The following is an 18,703-nucleotide window of genomic DNA, read 5'->3' as shown; positions in this document are numbered from 1 at the left end:
TCTGAAGGCTTTTTATTTGTCCATATCAGTCAGCTGTTGGAGCAGACTAAAACATCCAGTATGACTAAAGACAGTTTCCAGTTTACAAGTAATAGTTTTCCCTAGAATTAGTTGTTATCGGAAAAAATAGAAAATAATGACTTGGAAATTTTATGTCATAGCAAATACTCAGGCTTAAGCGTGACATTTCAACTAAGTTCAAATATCTGTTTTTACAAATTCTACATTGAAATATTAACATTAACATCACAGACATCCAGTGTTGTGCCACGTGGGATAAAGGTTCCGTTAAAATAAGTGGCCCCGTATTTCCCATCCCATTCATTCATATATGCTACAGCTAAGACAGGTGTGTGTCCTTAAAGATAATATATTATACATATGTCGTATTAAGATGTTACTAATTTACGTTTCCAGACAGCACATTATTTTTCAGTCTACTTTCAGAGCCATCAAAAGCAAACTCTGAAGGTACCACAATGCTTACGCTTCACTGAATTACTTGATCTGTATTGATTTAGTAAAGTCAAACGTTTTTTTCCTCCATTCAAAGCCTTTTGAAAGCCTTTTAATTGAAATACCTGTAACTGCCGTATATTAACTGGTCCACAGCGCCATCTGCTGGAAAAACGAAGGAACAGGACAAACACATCTGATTTCTCTTCAGGACAGCACTCCATTTTATTTTATTGCACCATCTAAAAAATCCATGCAGCACAGCACTGAAATAAATAAAACAAAAATATGTTTTTTGTCATATTTCAACCAGAAAACTGACACATGCCACACAAACAACATCCATTTTTCTAGCTGCTCACAATACAAAATAGAATTTATGTACCATTTTTAAACAAGGCCTAAAAACACATTGTCATTTTATTCTACACCTAATGTTTAGTGTTTTCTAAAAATCACAATATGAAGTACATACAAACAGAGATATAAAACATAGGTAAGATAATGCAAGGACTTCAAAATGCAAAGGCAGCTTATTATTAATGATCTCTAAATGCCTGGACATTCCACAACTGTAAACATTTAGATAATGTTGTAATATATAGTAATGTCACAGAGTCCTCTACAGGACTGGAAATGACTAGTGTTGGCATGTTTAAAACTTTACCACATACATAATTCTTTTTTAATAACCTGCACAGGAATATTACACTGAACATCACCAGGTTCACTATTCCAGTAGTACATCACATTTCTCCACACTAAATAAATTAAATCACTGTTATGTTAAGTGTTATCCCTGTTAATCTTTTAAAGGTTTGTTCATTAAGCACCACAGTCAGCCGCTTTTGAAGAAAGTCTCCTCAATGACCTCAGTGAACCTCTCCTTCATCTGCTGACGGAAGCTGGCGTACCACTCCAGCAGCCTCCTCCTCCTGTCCACCCTCTGCTCCTGGCTCATCCCTCTCTCCCTCTCCAAGATGGCCGGCAGTTCTTTCCAGTCACTGATGAAGATGAAGGGCGCTCCTGCAGCTTTGAGGAGGCGTAGCGGGGAGCTGGGCCCTGCCGCACAGGTGCCAGGTGTTAGTACATCTTCCACCACGGGCACTGAGCCATAAGAGCAGGCTTCATAGATGCGGTAGCACTCTGTGTTGATCCCGACTGGGCAGAGTGTGAGCTCACTCTGGGCCAGAGCTGTCTGATAGCGTCTCAGACTGTCTGCTGTCTCTTGAGGGAGCCACCTGCAGCAAGGAGGGAGCAGAGGATATTTAAGATACTGTGATAAATACACAAGATATATTCCTGCACTGTTCCATTAAGACAAGTCATGCTGTACTTATCTCACCTCAACTCCATTTATAATTTAACAAGCCCAAGATATCCTGAAAAGCTATGTTTAGAGATAGATGTATTCTCAGACTGTGCCACATACAGGAGTGAAACCTGGCCAAAGAACAAAACTTACCCACAGCCCTCTATATTCTACGAAAACACTGGTAATTTCCAAGTGAGAAACAGCTTTAAAATGTGTGAGGGACATTTTTCAAACTGTTCATATTCAAATAAAGTAGAAAATGTCGGTATGAGGCTTAAAGCAGTCTGACTCAGCAAACTGAGAGGTATCTTTCAGTTTTAGTCTTTTTAGTGTAGCATTCTCTCTTTATGTTACTATTCTGCCAGTGAAGCTCAGCAAAGAAACAGCCCACAAAAACACAAAGAAACTGCACACTATAAAGACTGTAGTTTTGGAAGATGCCCAATTGATTTGAATAACTCAGACTACTAAATGTCTCATTTTAGCTTCAGCTAAATTTGATATATTTTTTTTGCACAGAAAGAAGATTGTGAATTTTGTCCCTCATCACTTAGACAGGGATTGCTTTGCATTGTAAATATAGTATGTAAGTAATGTTTTACTTACAATAAAAAAAGAACCTGTCATATAAGATGTTTATAAGACATTCAGGTTAGAGTATTTTCCAGGGTCTCCCTGGCCTTGAATAGATTTGACATCTTATAGTTAGATGGTATGGAATGGAATAAATAAGATTTTTTTAATGTAAAAAATTATCCACAAGGAAGTAGAAGAAGCTATTTATACTATCAAAATCATTTTCTTAAAAAAAAAATCCCTCTATTTATATAACAATGCAAAGCAAAAATATTAATGTAATTAAAACAAAATCAAAACTAATAAAAGTTTTACTCTTCCATCCTAAACAATTACTTACTTCTCCCTGGCAGTGGTGATGCATTCATTATCTAGCCCCGACTGTTTCAGCACCTGCATGAGTGTTTCTCTGGAGGAATTTTTGTAAACAGTTCCTAGGAAATTGCAGAGGTATGGCCTGTTGGAGGTAATCAACTGGGCATTGGGTCTGATCATGGGAAACTGCCTATATCTGCACAGAGAGGAGCAAAACAAAGCAGCATGTCAGATCATGTATTCAAAGACAACATGCACAGTTCAATGTATTGATGCTGAGTGCTAATGATGTACACATGCTAACACACATAAGACTACTAAAGGATGACGTACGTGGCGACACCAAGAGGCCACTGGAAGACATCTTTGTCATTGACCCAGGGGCTGTCGTACACAACAAACAGCAAATCCACAACGCCACCATTTCTCTTTAAGTATGGGCCGATCCAGTCGTTGTTGCAGTGCTCGTTGCCCAGCAGGACCACAGCCACATGTGACACCGTGTGGGACTGAACCAGAGCTTGGACATGCTCCACCCACCGCGTGGAGTAAGAGACCTTCTGCTGTTCCCGGCCATTCAGAACCAGAACCAGGCTGTTCATGTCCAGAGGGACATGGCCTTGGACCACAGCAGGCCCTGTGTAGAAACTAAAGACAAAAAAGTAAGGGGGATAGGGGAAGAACAAACCAGCATGATAGGTTTCTGTCTTCTTCAATGGTAGAATATATGGTATGGCATATTTCACAGAGACTGTGAATATATGTTTGGGTTTGGCAAAAACATCCCATCTGTGACTTGTTACCTGAAATCAATTTTTCCTGACTGCAGCTCCCCCTCTCTCCATTGTGCTACCTTGTCAGTAGGGTTAAGGGGTCCTTCTAAAATATGTTCCCAAAGATAAAGCCCTAAGGAGAAAAGAAAGGTTCAACGCAAGTTACTACTGTAGTTAAAATGTCAACTTGCTCAGTACCATGATGCCATAATTACTAATTGCTGTATTTCCACAGCAGACTATAAATCTCTTTTAAATTGTTTGTATCTACTGTTTTGTTGCCCTGTATACTTATATATTATCTCACCGCAAAAGTTTTATTTTTAAAAGGTTTTGGAATGCGATACCAAATTTCAAATATGTATTTTTTTATTTTTTCCCTGGTCAATTTATGACCTCCACTCAGTAAGCGAAACAGAATGTGAAAAAGTTCTGTTGTGTTAGTGTCGGTGTAAAATCACAGTGTTGCCATGCTGTCATGTAATGATAACAAAGGCCTTCTCTACAAGCTGTGACAGATTAATGACATCTCATAATTCCACAACTTACCTATGGCAGCTTTGCCCCAGATTTGGACCTTGTATCTTTTGGGTTTGCTCTTGTCAATTCGAGCCAGGTGCTGTTTAAAGGCCTCTCTCTTTTTGTTCAGAGCAGAGTTGTACTCCACCTGTTCATCCTCCCACGGATTCCACTCATCTGCTATAAATGGAGCAACTCCACCGCCATCTCTGACTACACCTGCAAACATAACACACCATTTCAGTTCGGTTTATGGGGACGAATTTCTTTAGACTACCGTAAAAAAAAGAATTTCTTTGTAAGGATTTTGGTCATTTGGTTTTTCCGCTATAGACGTTAGACAGCGGTTGTGGTAAGAGAAATTACCCGAGGGTGCTCCGGTCTCTTTCTTTACCACCCTGTGAACGCGGGAGATTACTTTGGTGCTGAAGAAGACATTATATGCCGCATAGAGTGAGAATGCTACATATGCAAAAATAATTAGAAGAAACAGTTTTCTTTTTGGTATTTTCATTTTTCTTTTCTTTTTTTTCTCAGGTCACCATTGTGTAGTTCATCTCCATATTTTGTGAACGGATGCTTGTTTACATCACGAGGACCGTTGGGCATAGCTGGCTTACAGAAATGCCTGTACTAAATTCGTGGTTCTTTTAATTTTTGTTCGAGCTCTACCATTCTGTCTCAAACTCTCACCGTATTTCAATAAGTGTATCTCATTTTGGTATTAATTCGGGATGGTAAAACTTTATAACCAAACGATTACGAAAAAAACGAGCCGGCTATTTTATCGGGACCTCATGTAATGCGGAACGTTGTTAAGGCGGAGCGGGTTTCCGGTAAAGCAGATTAAAGTGAGACACACAGGATTCGTACGCGCAAGGTCGTGTCCCCAACTGCGGGGTGAAAGTTTGTTATTTTGGGGCAAAGATGTTGTCCATAGCCGCTCGTTCCGGGGTTCTTTCCCCGTACTTGCAGACAACAAAACACGCTGTTAAAAGCGTGGTTTTCCCTGGAGCTAAGGAGCTGGTTCCTGCTGCTGGTAAGGGCGGATGACGGCGGCTGTCAACGTTAGCCATATGTGTTACTGAGCTGCTTGATGTAACCATAAAAGTTAATATACTGGCGTCTTATTGGTTAATTTCTGTGTTAGATTAGATAAGTAAAACAGATGTATTTTTTGTTTTTAGCCTGCTGTTCTTGTATGCAAACTGAGGTTATTGTTAGCAACTTGCTTTCGCTTGCGGGATATAACAGCCGAGGGTGGTGTAACTGTTATCTGTGACCTAAGAGACTCAACAGGAGATAAAATCAAATAAAAATTGGACAATTGAGACGATAAGAGCTTAAGAGACAAACCCAAACACTACAGTCCAACAGTTTTAATCTATATGTATCCTATAAATACATAGTAAACAACTAGGTACGGTATGTAACCATGGTTGGCATACCAGTACAGATCAGAGATCAAGGTGTAGCACTGATTATATTGTAAACAAGCCTGTACTTGGATAATCTTTAAAGAATATCAAGACTATCACTAGTTTATTTGAGTATACCAGTTACATCTGTTTTTCTTTGTGTTGATTTTTTGAAGCAAATGAAAAATATTCATTGGTTCCAGTTTATCAAATACAAATATTTGCTTGTTTTATTGGGTTTTTTATTATATAAAAACCATCAACTGCAGGTTTTACACTCTTCGTTGTAGTCTCATAGTTGGACACAAAACAAGCTATTTATTGATGTCAGTGTTGGCTCTGAGGAATCGTTTGAACATTTAAAAAACTATATTTTACACAAAATGGACTGTACAGTTAATCTGCGAATTGAAGAAAAACTCATTCAGTTAAAGAATATTGTAATAATAGTTAAATATTGTTAATAGTAGCTACACTGACAGTATCATGATTTTTAAATCTTGAGCTAAGCTGATGTAGTTGAACCATTTAAATCCCGATTTAATTAAAAGGAGGAATTTTATCAGATTCCTTTACTATACTGCAATTTCCAAGGTCACCTGAATGCACCCGTATTCTGTATTCATGATCATTATTAGATTGATTATTAATTAATCCTTGTGCAGGAGGGCACATCCTGAGAGACAAATCCTCAAAATGAATTCCAACATTTTCAAGGAGATTTGTGGTAATCAATTGTTACAAATATAGAATTTGTAGCAATAACACATAGTATTCCTTTAAAATGTTTCTGTAAGAAACTATAATTTTCTGTCTGTTTGTCAATCTGCTACCTCTCATTTTAAAGACTGCATCCTGTGTCTTATTTCCAGCTCCTGGAGGAACCCGCCTCACCCACACAGACATCAAGATCCCTGACTTCACAGACTACCGTCGTCAAGAGGTTCTCAACCCCACTAAGTCATCCCAGGAGAGCAGCGAGGAAAGAAGGGTATTCTCCTACCTTGTCACTGGAGCAACCACTGTGGTGGGCGTCTACGCAGCCAAGACAGTGGTCACCCAGTTCGTCTCTTCCATGAGTGCATCAGCTGACGTCCTGGCCTTATCCAAGATTGAGATCAAGCTAAGTGAGATCCCTGAAGGCAAAAACATGACCTTCAAGTGGAGAGGAAAGCCCCTGTTTGTCCGTCACCGCACAGAGAAGGAAATTGCCACAGAGGAAGCTGTGAACATCGGCGAGCTGCGCGACCCCCAGCACGACAAGGATAGAGTGATTAACCCCAGGTGGGTCATCGTCCTCGGCGTGTGCACCCATCTGGGTTGCGTGCCCATCTCCAACGCCGGAGAGTTTGGGGGTTACTACTGTCCTTGCCATGGCTCCCACTATGATGCTTCTGGGAGAATAAGAAAAGGACCTGCTCCTCTGAACCTTGAGGTTCCCTACTATGAATTCCCCGATGATGACACTGTCATTGTCGGATAAATACTGGAGCTCTGTCGCTGTTCCTCTCTGTAATGTGTATTTTAAATGCTTATGCGTAAGACTTGGGGTTGAATGTGTATTTAAAATAAAGAGGTATTTCAAACTGTATCATTGACTTATTCCATCTTTTACTCACATTTTTCTTCAGTTGACCTGCATCATTTAGATTTATGTATTTGGTTAGGATTAATAAAGTACTCTGTCATGGTCATTTTCTCTCCTTTCACAGTATGTGTTGCATTCATTGTGGCTGCATAGGATAGACATATTTAGTATTTTACATGTAACATGTAGCACAGACATTTTTTTAACTTACACAAAAGTTGAGGGCACAGCAACAGGAGAGAAATGTCTGAAAGGCAGAACTAAAAATGTAGAAAGAATGTACAGCCAGGTGAACGAAACTTCACTTTAAAAAGGCTTCACAGAAGCTTAAAAAAAGACTTCCAGATTTGCTAGCCTGGGTTTCACTCTGAAGTACTATAGTACTAATGACAGCAACAGAATAAACAAATTAGAGCAAAGACTGACTAAACTGGCCAGACCGTACATTTGTTTTTGCTTTCCGTTTGTGAATAATGAGAATTAGAGGTCTGGACCATGGCCATGTTATGTCCAGAGAATGTTTTAATCATCATTTTTCCATTTGAATAGGTTCATGTCAAGAGGGAAAGATGACAATTTTATACCAGCAATGGCAGTAACAAAGAAGTGAAACAGCCACGTAAGATAAAGTGCAGTTCAGAAATCCATATTTTAATTTTTTTATTGATGAAAGCACTTCTAAAGCATGTAATAGTTTGAACTGACTAAGTGATGGAAATACAATACACTGTACACAAGTGCTGGTAAAATCACATCAAAATATTTCACACTGTACAGTAGGCAGTACCTTTTAAGAGTAGTACTTCACTGCAGCTGCAAATAGGCAAACGAAGTCACATTATAATTCTGAGAACTTTTAAAGCCAGACATGATCATCAGCACCATTAAAGGCTCAATAAATAAATATTCCTTGAACTAATTGACAATACTGTGCTAACCTGCTTTTTAAACAGTGTTACCTGTTACCAGGACTGTGAGGGTGTCTGTGATTTCATTGATTTGATTTACATTTAATAAAGAGTCTCTCAAGCTTCATAAAAAAACAGTTCACATTATTTTCAAAAACTCCATCCTCCAAAGCACTCAGGCCTCCACGTCAGGTTTTCCAGTGTTTCCACAGACACTAATCCACATAGTGCACCTGAGCCTGGAGTTCCTTGTTGACATACCCGAGAAGAGCTGCAATCACCTGCTGCTTCAGGGTGGCAGTTGCCCATCACCAGAGTGGTTAGCTGGACCACATCTGTCCACTGAATGTCTCCTAAGACAACCATGAGGTCATCATAAAGCTTCTGCTGCTGCTGAGGACTGAGCTCCATTATGATCTGAGGCAGCGGTTTGAATTGTCCACTGGTCATCCAGCAGCCCAGGAGGCCTCCGACGGCACCGCCTGCAGGGGAGGAGGGTTTTAAACTTACAACAGTAATGACCTGTCCAAGTCACAGATACATTTGCATAAGGCATTTCCGTCTGTGATAACAGTGGCCTACTGAGCACACACGGTGATTCCAGTTTAACAGAGGTCACAAATGAATCAAGATGACTGTAAATCTTTCTTTCTAGTACATTTTTTTCCTTCCACTTACCCACTGCAATACCGAGAGGACCCCCAACCAACCCTCCAGCAAAGGCCAGTCCTCCAGCTGCTGCTGCTCCCTTCCCTGAGCCTTTCACTGTGGTCTGGACTTGCTGATTGGCAGATAACTCACAGCAGAGCTTCATTACATCATCAATTCGATGACACATACTGTGAATGAGAGTTATAACTTAAGGAGACAATACATAAACTGTAACTGTAAAATACTAAACAATCTAACAATGAACACTTGATAATAAATTATAATAATGTCAGTTCATATACACAATCAATCAGACACTGATACACGCCGTGGGATTTAAGAGAGAGAGAGATCACCCTGCACATGATGAATATTGTAGCACACTGTAATATATTCTCTAATGCGATTATTAACAGATACACCTATGAATGGTATGATAGCACCGATTGCATCAGAAAACATGGTTAGGCATAGGCTAACATTTACACAGTAGATCTTTTCTACATAGTATTACTGCGGTGGTAATTACAGTGAACAGTATGAACATACCTCGCTGTGTTATGGAATCCTCATCAATATCTCTTCAGCTTATTTTATGTTATTAGTTCAACTGTGCTTTGCCGGTTAATGCTACTCTGACTTCTGAGCTTCTATGATCACAGCCGCAATGCTTTACGGGATCAACAAAAATGCTGTGTTCAGAGGACATTTGTCAGATCCCGAAATCTCGGCGAAAAAACGACAGATGAAAAGTGCAAAGTGACAATGAAAATGTATTTCTTAAAAATTCACTGTGAAACTGTGGGGAGAGTCACTTGCCCCTGGATTTCTTCTTGATTTGTTAAGTAAAAGTGAACGTGTTTTAAAGGGATTGTGTTTTTGCCTTTTCAAATTAATGGTCGAATGAATGCTCACATTAAGGGATCTAAGGTCACTCTACTAAACATCAGTGTTTGGTACAGTGTAAGGGGTAAATCGTGGATTATTTGGTGCTTTTAGGGGATTCTACGTTTTTGTTTAACACTGTTTATTTAATTTTGCCTTTGCTTTTGTGATAATTCATATTTCCGACAGTAATTGAAAGCAACACAGACAGCCAATGACTGTCTGACAAGAAGGGGGCTGGGACCACGGGTGGATTATGAGAATTTTCCAAAACCAAACTTGTTAATCACAACTGAGTTCATGTATCTCTATTTATGACCACGTGGGCTGTTATAGAGAGATGTGTGTTATGTGTGTTGTGTAGTTATAGTCTATAACTACGATGTTTGTGCAGCTAAAGGCAGATCCACCATGTCGCCGTGAGGTTTAAGCTCATAACAGATAAATCTCTGAAAACGGTTTCAGTTGCTGATGTGTATCTTCATGCCGGTCGCTGCAGCGCCATTAATGTCGCTACAGTATATCGAGTGTTTACATTTCTGCTATCATCCACATTTACCCAGAGTACACCGGGAGACAGAGGAGCAGCTGCGTCAAGCTCGCGTCATATGGTTGAAAAACGGAAAATACAATGTTTTGTTTTTAAAATAAAAATATGAAACTGCTAGCTAGCTAGCTAGCTAGCTAGATAGATAGATAGATAGATAGATAGATAGAATGTCATTTAAGCATTGCGACTCATTTGAGAGTGAAATACCTCAGTTTTTACTATGGAAACATTTATTTAATAGCGGTGGTACTTATCACACACCAAACTAAGTAGTAATCTCCAGCATAGGAATACTGTAAAACACCATAGTGGAAGGAATCAGGGTGTTAATAGAGGCCGAGTAACCTATTAACCCATCCAAGTTTTACTTATAATGGGTTTTCTTCTGTTTGTATTTTATTAATTTAAAAAAAAGGGGGACGTTCCAAAGAGGACTTTTATTTTGAATATTATGACCGGAAGTTCTACCGTTAGTCCGGGTGTCTTGACGTTGGACAGAGGTGCATGGCGCAGCGAGAGTGACGAGGAATATTTGCTAATCTTGGGATATTAAAACCGTGGATATTTTTGGAAATCATGCAGAAATCCTGAAATGAGAGTGTGAAATGATATCACTTCCGAACGTGTGGATAACTATCACTGCCCCATTGATGAACACGAGCAGAACGGGTCTCAGGAATAGCTGCTGCTGCATTCATAAACACTTCTTTAGGACTCACAACAACCCCTGAGCTTTGTTTGGGGGTCACCAAACACAGATTACCGTTGTGCACCCGTGTTGACAATGGCTGAAAAAGGTAAAATAAATATAGAACATCCACGGCGGAGTTGCCAGGCTCCTGGAGGAACACAAGAAGGTAATGTTTCTAGTTGACACGAAGCATTTGGCTGGCTACTGTCTAACGTCTAACATTAGCCGAACCACAGCCAGCTGGCCACGCGGTGGACCAGCAAGGGTTATTTGGACCACGAGTTGGTCTGCTGAAGCACTTTCTACATTTAATATAGACGTCTGTGCACTAATTGCATTATCTGTCACATTTGTAAGTTCTGAGTTTGTTGTTTTGACTGCCCCATTTTCGAGAAGCTTCCTCGTTTGCATGCACTCACATGTTCAAGTTCTTGTTTAAATGTTGCCTGGGAAGAGGTGTGTTTAGTTTCGTTTCTTTGCACTTTTTTGCGCCTACTTGCTAGTTCTACTGCTAGGTCTACTTGTAGGTATGTTGATTGGCGTCCAGACTCTGGAAAACTGACTTAACGTTTTATGAATTGACAACCAGTTAGCTAACGAAGGGCGAGTTAGCTAGTAAGTCTTCCATGTCAACACCCCCTCCCCTTTCTTTCCCCCTCCACTTTCCCCTCCCCAACAAAAAAATTACATATAAATATTCATCCCGGAAGTCCCAGAAGATACAAGTTTACAACAATTGCACGTTCAGATTACGAACCTATGTAAAGTTTTACACTCAGAAAGTTGAAACTGTAAATCACCTTTGGTAGACTACATCTTCTCACTGACTAATAATCAGATGGCTTGAAACTGAAATCAGGTTTTTATTTCTCATTTTATGTGTGGGGCTTCAGGCAGACTGCAGCAAACTTCAAAATGCTTTTGTTTACATTATCTGTACATTACTACCATATATCAGAGCTGAGGGGTGTTTGTGCAGATGCCCTGACCAGTTGGATGTAGTTTTGACAGCTGTGTTTATTTTCCTCTCCTGCTTCCCTGACTTTAGTTGGATATTTGGATATTTTCTCTGTTTTGCTGTGTGAAATTATTCTGTAACTTAAACTAAATATTTACAGTTTGTGTGTTTGCATAGTAGTATTTGCAGTATCAGTCAAATTAAAAATGTTTATGAACAGGGGTTCTAATCATAGTTGCCATTCTCTCACTCAACTCCTTTAGGTTATTAAATCTTCAACACAAGACTGTGTAAACTGCAAAGTTTTGATTATTATTCATATTGAAATTATTTGTCCTAACAACAGGTGGTGAAAGACTGTGAGAGTCGGATTCAGCACTGGTAAGCATTAAGAAAATCCAATGTACTATTCCAGGAGTTGCATAGTGATGCGTCAAGGCAAGACCTTTCCTCACTACATACACTACAAACGTCTGTACACTAGGGTATGACATTTTTGATGCCAGACAAAGCAATACAGGTTGCAATATGATTCCCTTTTCTTTGGAGAAATAGAAAATATGTGTATCTGTGCACAGACAAATCATTCATTAGCTCAGAATTCTTAGAATGATTGACTGGGTGAACTTAAAAGACAGCCTAATTTTATAGTCCTATTCTGTACAACCCGTGACATATAATAAATATATAAGTCACAGCCAAGCTTTTATAGGACCAGCAATGGCTTCTGCACTTGCACTTGCTCGTCTCTGAGTAATCCATTATCTATGAATACAGCTAATTTGAAAAGGAAATTAAATGAAAATTTCACTCAGAAATGAAGCTTCTGTCATCATCTACTCTTCTTTCTGTCATTGAAGCCTGTGTGTTCATTCATTTTATAATAATAACCACAAGTTCCAATTAATCAAGCATGATTCTGTGTAATATTGATGCTCTGAGTGCTGGCTCTGGTCAAAATCAACTAAATTAGACACTCCCTGACCAATCAGAGGCATTTGTTTCAAGTATGCCGTGATTAGGCCGTTTATTCCTGCTTCCCAAACACAGTTGTGTTGTAGCAAGAAGAAGCACTTGCAGTACAGCAGCAACTTTAAAGGCCCTTCACACCAACACAGTGGGTTTTTTAACTAGTTAACTGCTGGATGGACCAAAGATGATTATCCATCTTTGTGAACAATAAAGTTTTATTCCATTCTGTGGTGCTCCTTTAGACCTCTCCTCTGATTCACGTAGGGGCAGAGCTATGGAGGCAGATATTTTGACTTGTCACAGTAGGAAAAGCACAGGTGTTAGTAATAACATTAACAATGACTCTGTTGTATTCGAATGTCCCAGTAAGTCATGACAGTGTGACAGTGACAGTGAAGCAGTAAATGGAATTGAGCCATCATTATGTCTTCATTATTTACACCTGTTCTTTTCTCCCTGACTGCCCTGAGTATTACTGTGTAGGGGTTTTACTCTAGTGTAACTCTACTGTAGGTAATACATTTCCTTTTATTTCAACGGTCAATTATAAATACAGGTAGTTTGGTCTAAAATTTGCTCTGATTTCATTTAAAGGGATATAAGGTTTGTAAATGTGAAGAAAATAATAGATTTACTAAGTGTTATGTAGAAATGAAGGAGAGCAATAAAACAGACCTTTAATTCCATGTCAAATTAACAACTGACCATTATGGATACTTCTTGTAAATAATGTCATTGTACCTAGCAATTAGTGTGCAAACTTTTCTGGTCATATTTTCTTTACTTTCTGACATATGGAGACTTTAAAAAAAGGGCTGAGTGTTGCAAAAAACTGCAAAGGTTCCATAAGTCATTACTTGAAATATTAGAAGTAATGACTCATGGAGTTTTAGCTGCTTTTTATCAGTTACTATTTTGACATGACTTTTGCATTTTAGTTTTTCATTGTTCAGCTACAAATACACACAAATGGCTAATAGTGACATCTTGAGGCCATTTGGGTTAATTCAGGTCTCCCCCTGCAGGGGAAATCTGCACTTCCCCATTACCTCATAGCTTTGGTTTGCTCCCCATTGTTCTGTTTAACTTCTCAAAATAAGTCAAACAAATCCAGATTGGACAACAATGACTTCATAATAAAGATGGGACTCCAGCTGAAGAAGATGTTTATTTAAATAGCTGTCTTTGTAAATCCATGATTTTACAGGATGAAGGTGTCAGGTGATTATGAGGCCCTGACTGACCGTCTTAAAACTCTTCCAGATCAACTGTCTTATGACATCATGGTGAGTGCTAGCCTTGTTTAAAAAGCCCAGGAAAGAACACATACACAGATTCATTTACACAACTTGTGCATTGTGGGTTTCCTGTTGAAAATGGCAAGTTTACACTTACACTTTCATCACGAGCTTTGCAGAAGCTGACCGATAAAAATTATTTATATACATATATATATATAGTAGTATATAGTAGTATAGTGACATTGAAAGTTTTATTTCTTCTTTTCTCCCACTTTCATGTCCACTTTCTGTCACCTGCTTTGTTTCAATCATTTCTCTTATAAACAGGTGCCATTTGGCCCTCTGGCCTTCATGCCTGGGAGACTGGTGCACACCAACGAGATCACAGTGTTGCTCGGTGACAACTGGTTCGCCAAGTGCTCTACCAAGCAGGCTCAGAAAATTGTTGATCACAGGATGAAGTGTGAGTCTTGGTTTTTTTTTTTTTTTAAAAAAGATCTAGTTTCCTATCCTCTCTTTTAAACACATGGTTTTGTTTATTTTCAATGTAATCACTCAGCACTGCTGGTCTTCATCCACCAGAGGGTGTAGCTGCATCAAGTCTAGATGGCTGAGCAATGAAGTGACACACTCTTATCTATGCCATGATTCACTGCATAACTATGGGAGAAACTTTTGTTTATTTCCATTCCATGCACAGATACTAACACTGTTTGTCATTACCGTACTGAAGTGTTGCATGATTTTTGACACCTGTAGGACACTTTATTTCACAGGGTTGCAAGCTGCAAGTCTGCAAGGCATGTCTGCAGCACTTTTCCGCTGCGTCACTTCTGCATCCATACGTTCACCGCCGCCACCGTCGTCACCGCTGTCACCACTGTCTGCCTTTGTTGTAAATCTTACGACAGCAATTCACACCTTTTCGTCTCTCATGTGGTCAAATCATGTCCCGTCAGTGCAACATTTATTACTGGAAGGAGTCTTTGAAGAATAAATAAATTCTAACACGGGCTGTGTGTAGATGTTTTTTTCTGTGTTTTCCCTGCTGTTCATTCTCGGTCTGAAAATCTCATATCAAGTCAAATGGGCCCAAGTAACGATCTCTGATGTGAACATTATTAGGGTGTTTAGTGAAGCAGAAATGTGCTGCCACAGCCCATCCGCAGCCGTCTGTCCCCCCTTCCCATCCCCTCCCTCCATCTCCTATCTCCTGACCCTGCCCACCCCGCTATTACAGAGCTAAGTGCTGTAATACAAACATAGCTAGCTGAAATGTGTCAGACAGCGGCTGAGTTGTCAGGCCTTCTGTGTTTGACCTTTCCTCACTTCCAGTTGATGCACTGACTGGAGGGGCTCCCGATCGCCATGGAAACAAGGGCCCTCTGCTGCTATTAGTAAAAGGGCTTAATTGTTGTGAAGATTTAATGATCCGGAGTAGTATTCAGGGCAGAAGATATTATGAACTGTTTGTGTCATCATTTTTCAATTTTTTTCCCCCCAACTTGTTTTGGATTTTAACTCTTTTGCGGCCGGTTGTCATTGTTATGACAAATGTTTTATTGAAATCTCTTTTAGCCTGCAGCCGGGGGCTTTTTGCCTTTCTTCATAGTACAGTGAGAGAGAGACAGGAAACAGGGAGAGAGTGGGGGAATGACGTGCAGTAAAGGTCCGGCCGGATCGGGAGTCAAACCGGTGTCTGCCTGCTTAGACTACTAGGGCCCACACGCGCCTTAACCATTCGGCTATGAGGGCGCCCCCAGCACAGTGGGTTTTTGACAGTCTGCCCCAACTCTCTGATAATCATGATAATTCACCTTTTTTTTTCTTTCTTACAGATGTAAAGTGCGAACTTGACGATCTATCCAAGACAATGAAAAACTTTGAAGCCAGAGTTGGGTTTGCAAAGGATTTGGAAACCATCTCAGCCGTATGTTGCATTACAACACATCATCTCACAGATATATCTACTGCATAAAGCATAAATGAGGACAAATTTATTGACTCTGCTTGTTCTTCAGAGTAAAGGAGACTATGTTGACATCAAAGAAGAGGTCGGAAACAATGACGCTGCTGTCACAAAAGGTATCTTGGTTAGTCTTTTCCTCTGCCCTCATTTTACTTGCACATCTTGCAAGTATTATGAGAAGGCAAAGAAAGCTTTAAATCCATTGTTGAACTCTGCACCAAACTCAGATTGACATTTAGGCTTCCATTTCGTCTGCTTTATCAGGAAGGCAAAGAATAGCTCACAAACCAAATTCTAAGCCCAAACTGGATGCCATATTGGATCTAAAAGAGGAGGATGAGGAGAATGGCGGAGAGGGTGGAGATGGAGGGAGCAGAAAAGGCATCATGACTGAGGAGGAGCTGTGGGCTAGATTGGACGAACTTGAAAAACTGGAGGAGCTACAAGATGAGCAGGACAGGTACATGAACACAAACGGTGTTTTTTTTTTTCCTCAGTAAGTAACTTTAGTCTGGTGAAAAGCTGAAATGTTTCATGTGTTTTTTTCATCAGATTATCTGATAACGCAGACATGAATGGTGAGGACACATCGTCCTCTTCCTCAGAGGAGGAGAAGGAGGGAGATACTGCCCCTCCTGTAAATGGACTGAGCCTGAAACCGAGCTGGACCTCCATGCCTCACAGTAATGCCCCACAAAACATAGACCGGAAAGAGGAGGAATACGACGAGGAAGAGGAGAGCAACTGTTTACCTACCATCTTTTTCTCTCACACAGTTGAACCCAAGAAGGTCAGAGCGATGAGATACTCTGTCTTTTGTTCTTTTCTTGTTATTCTGCCATTTAATCCTATTTTAGTGACTTTGTTTTTATCTTGCTTTATCTCTTTCTTTTGCTGCAGGTGAGGATAAACACAGGAAAAAACACCACGCTCAAGTTCAGTGAAAGGAAAGAGCAGAAGGAACATTCAAAGAGGAAAAAGAAAAATGGGCACAGTAACGGACACTCCCACCACGAACTTCATAAAATCACAACACCAGCAGACATTTACAGGTGAAAACAACACAACAGGACCAGCCAGTGAATCAGACATAATGAGTTATCGTTGAATTACTTAGCGACGCTGGTCGATCGTTGTTTCTCGCAGGCTGTTTGTGGACGTGAAGAACGGGGAACCCATCCCCAGAAAGTCCATCCTGAAGTCGCGGAGCCGAGAGAACAGCGTGTGCAGCGACACGAGCGAGAGCAGTGCAGCCGACTTTGAGGAGCGCCGGATGATCGGACGCAGCTTCAGCCACGACGAGGCGACGCACAGCGACACCAGTGACGGCATCACAGAGGAAGACAGTCCCACGGCGGTGCCACTGCACCCCGCCAGCAGGTTTGAGGTAACAGACACATGGTTGTGTTTTTGATTTTCATTTTACTTCTTACTTACCTTTTGGCTAAACAGCCAAGTTTCTTTGTGTAGTCTTCAATCTCAGTTACAGTGTGAAGGACTCAGCAGTGTACGTATATTATGAAACAGTTTATGAATATGACACCTCTGAGCCTCACGTCCCTTAATGAGAACATAACGAAACTCCCACAGAAGCCTCTTTAAGTTAAAGTGGGAGCTGCCTGTGGTCAAACACTCATTAAATATCAGTCACAGTGGGCAGCGTGAACAAGCAAAACACAGCATGAAAACATCTCCCCTCTTTCCTCCAGGCCTTTTCAGGTACAGTGGTAGAAAAGGACCCGATGCCTTCAGCCATTCCTCACCTGACCATCGCTCCGCCTGCTCTGCCAACTATACTGGAGAGGAAGCAGGAGGAGGTGGCGCCCGACGTCGCCCCACCACAGCAGGCCCCGAAAAGGGTGTCGAAGTTTAAAGCTGCCAGGTTGCAGCAGAAGTGACTGCCTTTTGATTGATGAGCAAATATCCACATTTCACAATAACTTTTATGTTTCTTTTCTACAGCTGATCAACTAGACACACACACCATCCTCTCCTCTCCTTTGTTTCACTCGTCTTTAATCTAGCTTCACTTCTAACCATGCAGGGTTTCTGTCTCTAAATATGACAGTTAGCAAATCAGCCTCGTGTGTAACAGCTGCTTTTCAGCAAGCTCCAAACACTAGGAAATGCAGTCTCCTTTACTTATCTGCTACTACAGTATAACAATTGTCCATGTTTCTGTTGGGCTTGTTTAAACCAGTTGCTGTCTGTCACACATTTACCTGTTTACCGCTCTTCTGTTGGTCTGTGCTGTTGCCAGCTTAGGTATGAATCTAGGCTGCCGTAGGATGAGCTGCCTTGTTTTGTTTCTTTCTAAAGTATTGATCATTAAACAGTTGTAGCTCTCATTTTACCTTCTCTTTGATCTGCCTAATGAATGTATGTATTCCTTTGTGACAAGCTTTATGTAAAGACAAAAAAAGAATATTGATGGAAACTAAAAGCAAAATAAACGATTTTGGCTAGAAGTCTTGTTTCGTCTCCTTTTGTTCCGGATGGATTTGTATTTCATGATGTTCAGCAGACAGTATTCTGCTGATGGCTCTTTATTTTCTATCTTAATCAGAAACAGTTTGGAAAGGTTTTCTCAAATATTTGCTACACTGCATAGTAATAATGTGTAATAGTAACACATTTCTGCTCCTGATAACAAGTGTAAATTGTTTTGGTCTTTAAACAGCTATTACCAGACACTGACTGAGCTAATATGGTCTTTTTTATGAATTATTGTTACTCCTAGTGAATTTCCTGTTGCGCATTAAAATTTGAAGAGCTAAGTAAAGCACCAACCCAAATTGCAACCAAACCTTCTAAGGGAGCAATAACATTTCATCAAAGTTGTAAAGCCAACCAAACGCAGAGTGCCTACTCCAGTTAGTAAAAAGTACAGTCAAACGACAAGCCTTAATGGAAGAGAA

The 18,703-nt window shown here is 40.2% G+C and overlaps 4 protein-coding genes across 4 annotated transcripts; 2 read left to right on the top strand and 2 right to left on the bottom strand.

The window, feature by feature from the left end:
• Positions 1-656: 656 nt before the first annotated feature.
• Positions 657-4,644, bottom strand: rxylt1 (ribitol xylosyltransferase 1). The gene is made up of 6 exons (XM_018664063.2): positions 4,321-4,644; positions 3,985-4,173; positions 3,466-3,568; positions 2,996-3,310; positions 2,688-2,858; positions 657-1,697 (listed from the first exon to the last, which is right to left on the bottom strand). The coding sequence occupies exons 1-6, from the start codon at positions 4,466-4,468 to the stop codon at positions 1,295-1,297; spliced, it is 1,329 nt and encodes a 442-aa protein (XP_018519579.1). The 5' UTR covers positions 4,469-4,644; the 3' UTR covers positions 657-1,294.
• A 137-nt stretch (positions 4,645-4,781) lies between these two features.
• On the top strand, positions 4,782-6,963 carry LOC108875265 (cytochrome b-c1 complex subunit Rieske, mitochondrial). Its single transcript, XM_018664064.2, has 2 exons — positions 4,782-4,993; positions 6,245-6,963. Exons 1-2 carry the CDS (start codon positions 4,882-4,884, stop codon positions 6,853-6,855), a joined length of 723 nt encoding a protein of 240 aa, XP_018519580.1. The 5' UTR covers positions 4,782-4,881; the 3' UTR covers positions 6,856-6,963.
• A 627-nt stretch (positions 6,964-7,590) lies between these two features.
• Positions 7,591-9,226, bottom strand: zgc:112052 (protein C19orf12 homolog). The gene is given in 4 exon segments (XM_018664065.2): positions 7,591-8,167; positions 8,169-8,350; positions 8,547-8,707; positions 9,069-9,226. Coding segments are annotated over 3 exon segments (426 nt in total). The 5' UTR covers position 8,707; positions 9,069-9,226; the 3' UTR covers positions 7,591-8,083.
• Positions 9,227-10,414: 1,188 nt separating this feature from the next.
• uri1 (URI1 prefoldin like chaperone) lies at positions 10,415-18,253 on the top strand. The gene is given in 12 exon segments (XM_018664351.2): positions 10,415-10,771; positions 10,773-10,811; positions 11,950-11,984; positions 13,783-13,861; positions 14,144-14,279; positions 15,655-15,746; positions 15,838-15,901; positions 16,050-16,245; positions 16,338-16,575; positions 16,686-16,837; positions 16,932-17,172; positions 17,495-18,253. Coding segments are annotated over 12 exon segments (1,494 nt in total). The 5' UTR covers positions 10,415-10,738; the 3' UTR covers positions 17,684-18,253.
• Positions 18,254-18,703: the final 450 nt, after the last annotated feature.

This window comes from Lates calcarifer, linkage group LG10 (genome assembly GCF_001640805.2).
Source record: "Lates calcarifer isolate ASB-BC8 linkage group LG10, TLL_Latcal_v3, whole genome shotgun sequence".
Classification (NCBI taxonomy): domain Eukaryota; kingdom Metazoa; phylum Chordata; class Actinopteri; family Centropomidae; genus Lates; species Lates calcarifer.
The sequence above is the reverse complement of the archived record's forward strand: the minus strand, read 5'-3'. Positions and strand labels throughout refer to the sequence as shown.